At 67.4% G+C, this 7448-nt stretch overlaps 1 protein-coding gene across 2 annotated transcripts; it reads right to left on the bottom strand.

The window, feature by feature from the left end:
- Positions 1-282: 282 nt before the first annotated feature.
- On the bottom strand, positions 283-7036 carry TRMT61A (tRNA methyltransferase 61A). Of its 2 annotated transcripts, none has more exons than XM_032345429.1 (4): positions 6897-7036; positions 6034-6393; positions 3411-3677; positions 283-1512 (listed from the first exon to the last, which is right to left on the bottom strand). In XM_032345429.1, the coding sequence occupies exons 2-4, from the start codon at positions 6362-6364 to the stop codon at positions 1253-1255; spliced, it is 858 nt and encodes a 285-aa protein (XP_032201320.1). In that variant the 5' UTR covers positions 6365-6393; positions 6897-7036; the 3' UTR covers positions 283-1252. The 2 variants fall into 2 exon arrangements, with proteins under 2 accessions (XP_032201320.1, XP_032201321.1); XM_032345430.1 differs by lacking the exon at positions 6897-7036 and adding an exon at positions 6742-6890.
- Between the last annotated feature and the right edge of the window lie 412 nt (positions 7037-7448).

Genomic DNA, 7448 nt, shown 5'->3' with positions numbered 1-7448 from the left:
CGCACGCGCACACACACACACACACGCACACACTCACACACACACACACACTCACACACACAGGCAGACCCCCCCTCCCCCTCACTAGGACAAGTGGCCCTTTCTGCAGCTGAGTGGGGGTGGCCACACACTTGCCCCTTTGTCCATCATGTCCCAGGCTGCTGTCTGACAGGGAGAGGAAGCAGCGGGGGCCAGGGCTGTGTGTGGGGAGGTCCAGCCTGGACACTGGCACTGGGGAACAAGGGTCTGGTGTGAGGGTCACCGAAGAGACCAGTGAGCATGGCCAAGACAACAGTGTTTATTTCCAGCCCCCCTGCCAGCACCTTCCCTGGGGCTCTTGTCCTAATGGGGGAAACGGAAGCTCTGGAGGACAGGGGAGGCCAAGGGCAGACGCTCAGGCCCTTCATGCAACCGAGGCAGGCGGGGATGCCGGCCGCTCGGCCCAGAGCTGGCAGCCAGGGCTGCTGCCCTCTGTCCCGGATGCACCCCCCTGCCCCTGGCCCTCCTGTGAGGGGCAGAGGCTCCCAAGCAACCCCAGGGCTGGCCAGCCGGGGTTCCAACAGCTCTGAGAGGGCTGGGCGGGTTACCTGAGGCACTTCACGGTCCCCCTCAGGGTCCTGGCCGCGTGGGCGCTGTTCTCACCAACACGCCAGGGCTCTGGCTGGACTGGGGCCACGGAAGGCACTTCCAGCTGCGAGAGAAGCGCGGCAGACGGGCAGGGCTGCCCAGGGCCCCCTCCCTTCCATGGGAGTGGGTACAGGGCACCCCCACTTGGCCTGCAGGGCACCTCACGGGGACAGGGATGGGGGTGTGCTCAGGCCTGAGGCCACCTAGAAAGCCTACCTCTCCCGCCCCCAGCCGGGCACAATCAGCTCTGGGGGGCCCCAGCCCCCAGCCCCGGTGGTCCTCCTCCTCCTCCTGGCTCCAGCCCTGCTCCCTGCCAGTTTGGGGCTACCTGGGAAGTGGTCAGACCCGGGCCCCACCACCTATAGCCCTTGGCCTCAACAACCAGAAGAGCAGGAGACTCTGTAGCAAGAAAGCAGCAGCGGGGGGTGGGGGCGTCCAGCAGGGTGATGGGCCGGAGGCTTTCCTCTCCAGAGAGGCTGCAGGGAGGGAACCAGGCTGTGGGAGGCCCTGCCCCGCCCGCCGCAGGCCCCAAGGTCCGTCTAAAGGCAGGCCCAGCGGCTCACCGACCATATAAGGCGGCCTGTGGCTAGCTCCCCGCTCCCCGCAGGTCCTGGCGGGAGGCCCACTAGCCTGGGGTCTTGGTGGCGAAGGTCAGGTAGCCCGTGTGGCCCACGGCCTCCTTCATGGGCGTCCCGCTGCGGAAGGGGTGCACGTCGGGGTGCGGGAGGGCCCCCAGGTCGGGCGCAGGCAGGCTGACCGTGCGCACGTTGAACACCTGCGGCAGGACCTCCAGCGTGCTGAGCTCCGAGAAGCCGCGGGCGGCCAGCGCCTGGCAGGTCCGCTGCACTTGCTCGATGCACGGCGAGAAGGAACAGAAGCGCCCACCTGTGGGGAGCCGGGCTCAGGGTTGGAGGGCTGGGGGTGGCAGGGGGGAGGCCGGACCCCCCACTGTCCCCAGGGCAGCGGGGGTGAGGGGGGCAGGCGTGGGCCCAGACCATGGTGGGGCCGCAGCTCTCCTGGAGCTGCGTGGAGGGACCGCTTAGACCGAGCCCACGACCCTGATTCTGTCTGGACTTGGGCTCCGCTACCCTCCACTTCCACAAGGAAGCCAAGGCCTGGGGCCGGGACGAACCACCCGTCAGGGGTCAGGGCGGAACCTCTGCCTGGCAGCCGCCAGATCACCCTCCCAGAACAGCTCCAGCCATGCAGTGTGGCAGCAGCGGGGGAAGGGGTTCACAGGCGGTGGGAGCTGCTGCTGTCACGGGAAATTAGAGGCTGTCACCTGCTCGGGGGAACAGGAGGCGCCTACTCCGAGCGGAGCCTGACGGCCGAGGATGACAGGGTGCAGGCGGAGCTGACAGCCCTTCCTGCCTCCTCCCACCACGGCCCACCCGCGGTGTCCCTCAGCCTGGCCCGGGGCCAGCCCACGTCCCTGTCCTAGCAGGGAGGGTGTGGGGAAGCTGCGGCGGGGACAGGGACATGGCCGGGTGAGTCCTCAAATGGCCCTGAGGCCTGGTCAGCCACACCTGGGGACAGAGACCCCCCCCACACCCGACAGGTCTTCAAGAAGGTGTGGGCCTGGAGGAGGCACGAGCAGTCTGAAGCCAACCCAGGGAGGGCGCAGGGTCATCCCCAAGAAGGAACCCGACCCCATGCGTCCCACCAGGCGAGGGCCCAAGCCTGCGGGCCAGCCCAAGTTCCACAGAGCCTGGGGACGGCCCTTCGTGGGGGTCTGCACAGAGCAGGCAGGGGAGCCACTGGAAAATGCAAGGCCCACAAGTAAGTTGGGAGCCTCTGGGACCAACAAGATCAGACACAGCAAGAGCCCAAAGGAGGGAGCTTAGAGGAGCTTGGGGGATGGGGACGATAGGCGGCACCCAGGGCCGGCCACCAGCAAGGAAGCTTCGTGACAGGAGGAAGGCCCAAGAGTGTGAACCCCTGGGCTCGGCCCAGGCTGGGCAGCTGGCTCCAGCCTCCGTGGGACTGGGACCCAGGACTATGGTGCCTGGGGGCAAAGCTGGAAGGCCTGCAGGTGTGGGGAAGCGAGGCCCACCTTGGCAAAACCCAGGGTCACGGTCACAACAGGGGACCCCCTGGGAACTGTTGCCTGGAGCCCCTCACTCGTGAAGCCGCGCCTTGGCACCTCTTTCGGAGGGGCGGCCCTTCCCCGGGGGCCCCCTGGGCTCCCTCCCTGCTCTCCTGGCTGCACTACGCAGCAGGGAGGAGGAAGGGGCCCTGCCTGGGCCGGCTCCTTCTCCAGAAAAGGGAAAAACCCAGGGCCTCACCAGCTCCTCCCTGGCAAAGAGCCAACCTTCCCGCCTCCTTCCCGCCTCCACATCCAGCATCTTCCCTAAAAGGGGCCGTCAGCCGGCTTGTGGCTGGGGGGAAGGGAGACTCCGCTGGCAAGGGCTGGGGTCAGGGGCTGACCTCCAACCCCTGAGATGTTCCCTGGCATGGGCCCCACGTCTCACCGAGGTAGAGCTGCCACATTCCCCGGCGAACTCAGACCTCACGTCCGCGTGAGAGTGGGACAAGGCCAAGGAGCAGGGGTCAGCTGGGGCTGCCTTCTCCCCGGACCCTACTCCTTCCAACCTCCCCCTCTCATGGGCTGACCTCAATGTTGAGTCCTCAGCCAGCCTGACCCACCCCTATTTTGGGCCAAAAGGGGCCCTGGCCTGGGCAGGCTGCGTGGCCTGGTGGTTTCTGACCCCTCTGGGCTTCGGGTGGCCCAAGGCCCAGCCCAGGAGCTTAGCCCCAGGGCCGCACCAGAACCCTCACTGTACCTTCCACCTTGAGGGCGTCCCAGGCATGGCCCACGGCCTCCCAAGGAGATGGGATGTCCAGGAAAACCGCATCTGCCACCTGGGTCACGCCGAAGCCGCTGCGGCACACGTCGTGGTTGCGCACCGTCACCCAGCGGCCCACCCGATGCTCCTGGAACTCCTCCCGGGCCTTCTCCGCGCGCTGCTGGTGAAACTCCACCGTGTGCAGGTGGCCCGTGGGCGCGATGGTGCGGATGATGGCGTGGGACACGGAGCCGCTGCCAGTGCCTGACGGGACGGCACGCATGTCAGGCGGGCCTGCTGGGGACACTCGAAAGAACTCCACCCTCACCCTGAAAGACCCACACAGGCCCCACGGGGACAGACGATCCCAGTTACTTGGGGGCATCGCTCCCAGAGCGGCCCGTCAGGTCCCGGCCGCCTAGAGTCTGGTCAGCTGGGGCTGCACCAGGGCTGGGTGGGGACAGGAGCTGGGGTTTATTTCTTAAGTCTGCCTTGGGCCTGGGGGCGGGGGAGAGTGGCAGCCCTACCCAATCCCACGCCAGAGGCCCCGCAGGGTCTGGACAGAGTGGACAGGGCAGCGCGGGCCTGTCCCGTACCCTCCACCCGGTGGCTGGTCCCGAGCCCCTTCCCCCAGCTCCTGGCCCGCTCAGGCCGCCCATCCCTCCGCCCCGCACCCGCCTCCAGCACACACGGGGGCAGCGCCGTCCTTCTCCCCGCGGCCTCACGGCAATGAGCTGGGACACGGTAACCACCTGGCGACACGGCGCCGTCTTCCGCATCATCGTCCCCCGGTTCTCTTCCACCTGTTCTGGCCACTCCTTAGCTGCCTTCAGCCACCCCTCAGCTTGGACTTCCTACCTGGCAGCCCCCAGCGGGGCCACGGCCCCGCCCCCGCAATGACCCCCCCGCCGCCCGTGGTTTCAGATGCCAGCCTTGATGAACACGCTGCAAGGCCATGTCCCTGCCCTCCAGACTCCTACCCAGTGTCCAGTGCACACGCATCCCCCACCCCTGCCCCAAACAGCTGACTGACACTCAGCAGGAGCAAGAGCAAAGCTGGGCCCGCTCCAATCCCAAACCCCTCCCTGTCAAGCCTTCCCCAGCCCAGTCAAAGGCGCCCAGAGCTCAGCCAGACACCCCGAGGCGCGCTCGGTGCCCCTCTCCACCCAGCATTCAACCCACTAGTAACTCGTGTCTCCCCCCACTCCCACCCTGCCACCCCGCTGCCTGCGGTGACCACCACAAGCTGGCCCGGCCGCCCTCTATCCAGCCTCAAACACAGCACAGGGTCTCTTCACCTCAGTCACACCTGCCTTCCCCACCCCACACCACGCAGGGTCCGACCCCTAATGGCCCTCTGAGCCTGTTTCCTCCTGACCTCACTACCTGCTCTGGCCATTCGGGCCTCCTTGCTGGGCCCGCACTTTGCATGGCTCGCCCTTAGGGAGACGCTCTCCCTCGGCTCTTGGCAGTGCCTCCTTCTCATCATTCCCAGCTGAACATCTTGTCAGAAGTTTTCCCCGACCAAACCAGCTGGAGGGACCCCTGGGAGTCGCCCTCAAACGTGCAGCCTTACGACAATCAACTCAGCACTGAAATGGTGACACTGGGCTGACTCCCTGCTCCGGGAAGCAGAAACCCGACCTGTGCTACTCAGGGCCGGACCCACAGTTCCTAGACCAGGAGCCGGCACAGCAGAGCCCAGAAGCATGCCCACCGCACACACAGTAGCAGGGGGTGGCACCGTCTTGCAGTCCTACTGTCCTGCCGCCACCATCACCCCAGGTCCCTGGCGGATGAGCAGATGGCCAGTGCCCAGCCCCTGCCCACCCTCTGACCCACAGCCCAGGTCTGTGCCTGACCCTTCCCATTTCAGAGTGTTTGGCTGGGCAACAGGAACCATCCAACTGTCCACATGCAGAAGGGAGGGACGGCCTCGAGTCCTCAGAAAGTTGGAAAGTTGGTGGAAACTTCGTGACCTTGGAGCCCAGCTGCGCAGCCCATGACGAACGTGCTGGAAATCTAGGTGCACGCGTGCCTGGGCTGTTCCTGGCTGCGGTGTGTGCTTCAATCTCCGTCCTAGCTGGCCCCATTGCCCATGTGTATGTATGTGCGTGTAAGGGCCAGGACGGACCTCGGGCCCTGGACTCGGTACAGTGCTGCCGGCCGAGGATGAGCTTGAGGCAGTCTCCCTACCTACAATGAGCACCTCAGAGCAGCTCTGGCCTCCCTCCGGGAAGGGGTGGTCAGGGACTGCTAGGCCAGGCGCTCCCTGCTCTTCTGTCAGCCAAGAGGTAGGGAACGGCAGTCGGCAGCCAGGCCAGAGCCGAGAGGCTCCCCACCAAGGCAGGCAGGACCCTCACTGAACACCAGCTCCTGGCGGGGGAAAGCGCTGGTCCTGCCCCATCAACTCTCATTCAGGTCACAGCGCCAGCCTCCTAACCAGTTCCACTACGTCTCACTCCCTGCAGTCAGCCCCCCAGACTTCCTGCAAGAGACAAGCTGAGCACCCACAACCTCCTCAGGAAGGGCAGGCTGGAGGCTGTCTCGATGCTGGGCCGGATCTCCATCTTCACGTCACTTTTCCAGAAACAGAACTGAGGTAGCCCACAGAACTCACCGGATTCACAGACCACAGAGCCAGGCCGGAGCTCCAGCATCATGGTGAGCAGAGCAATGTCGGTGGAGTAGAGGATCTGCGTGCGGTGCGGCAGGTTCAGGGTCCAGAGCTCAGGCGTGGGGTGCAGCACATACACCCAGCCACCCCGGCCACAGGTCACCTTGGAGCCGAAGGGGCGGCCGATGAGGTCTACGGAGTGCCGCAGGACACCATGCCGGGTCTGGGTCTGTGCCCCACGCTGCACGCGCACTGCTACCATTGCACCATGGCCCAGCGACAGGATGGCCGTGTCACCCTCTTTGATCAGCTCCTCATAGGCCACGAAGCTCATGGTGTTGCGATCGGGCAGGTGGCTGGGACCTGGGAGGAAGCGGGTCGACGTGAGTGCGGAAAGGTGCCAGGAGGGTGCACCTGGAATCTGGGCGGAGGGCTGTGAGGCCCAGAGCCCCGCGGTGCGAGTGGGGCGGCTGCCTCGCTCCCTGGCTGCACCCTGGCTGGACAGGTTAAACCCTCCTCGGTCTGGGTCACGAGACCCAAGTCACCGGCCCTAATCACAGAGGGAGAAACGGAAGCGGGGCCACGGCGGAGGACGGGCCCAAGGTTTCCCACCAAGCAAGGGCCGGAGCCCAGCCGACGGGCTGCCATGCTCCGGGGGCGAGATGAGGGCCCGGCCGCCGCGGGGCAGCGGCCGCCGGTCTGCGCTATCACCTCCAGGCCGGGCTCCACTCCGCGAAGCCCCCCTCCCTAGTCTCCCCCCAAGCGGGCTTTCAGGGGGATGCAGGAGCGGTAAGGGCCCCCCGGAAGGGGTCGGGGAGCGTCAGGCCGGGTCGGCGCCCGGCGGGGGGGCCGGAGCACAGTCTCACCCGCCTCGCGCGGCGGGGGCCGCTCCGGACGCTCCGCACGTGCCGCCGCGACGGCGGCTCCACACTGGCGGCTCCACACTTCCGGCTCCGGCCCGGCGCCCGCCGATGGCGTCACGGCGCCCCGCCCCCCCCCCCCCCCGCGCGGGATGCCGGGACCCGCGGGCAGCCCCGCCCGGCCGCGGAGCGCGCCTCCTGGGCGCCTTTTCGTCCGCCGCGGCTTCCCTGTTTACACAAGCTCGTGCGGGGACCGTCGGGGGCTGCGGCGTCCCCGCGGCCGGGCAGCTGTGGGCGGGCACCGGGGCTGGGCTTCCCGGCAAGGCCGGCCCTCGCTAGCTGCCCAGGCGCGTCGAGGCGCTTTGCCTTGGCCGTGGTGCCCGCGGGACCGCCCTGGGAGCCCCTCGGACCGGGCCCCGGGGTGGACTCCGGAAAGTGACGTTGCAGACCGGTGGGTTGTCCGGGAAGGTGTCCAGACGGCCTTAGGCCGGGCCCGGGCTCCCCTGCGGGCACGTCCTCCACTGCAGGGAAGCCGTGGGGCAGGGGCAGGGGCAGGTC

This window comes from Mustela erminea, chromosome 5, assembly GCF_009829155.1.
Source record: "Mustela erminea isolate mMusErm1 chromosome 5, mMusErm1.Pri, whole genome shotgun sequence".
Classification (NCBI taxonomy): domain Eukaryota; kingdom Metazoa; phylum Chordata; class Mammalia; order Carnivora; family Mustelidae; genus Mustela; species Mustela erminea.
Note: the sequence above shows the minus strand (reverse complement) of the source record. Positions and strands in the feature narration are given on the sequence as shown.

Coding starts and splice junctions, on each gene's coding strand:
- TRMT61A (XM_032345429.1), bottom strand. CDS start 6,364: ATGAGCTTCGTGGCCTATGAGGAGCTGATCAAAGAGGGTGACACGGCC. Junction 3,678..6,033: donor CTCTGTGGTCTGTGAATCCG/GTGAGTTCTGTG, acceptor CCGTCCCGTCAG/GCACTGGCAGCGGCTCCGTG. Junction 1,513..3,410: donor GGACGCCCTCAAGGTGGAAG/GTACAGTGAGGG, acceptor GGCTCCCCACAG/GTGGGCGCTTCTGTTCCTTC.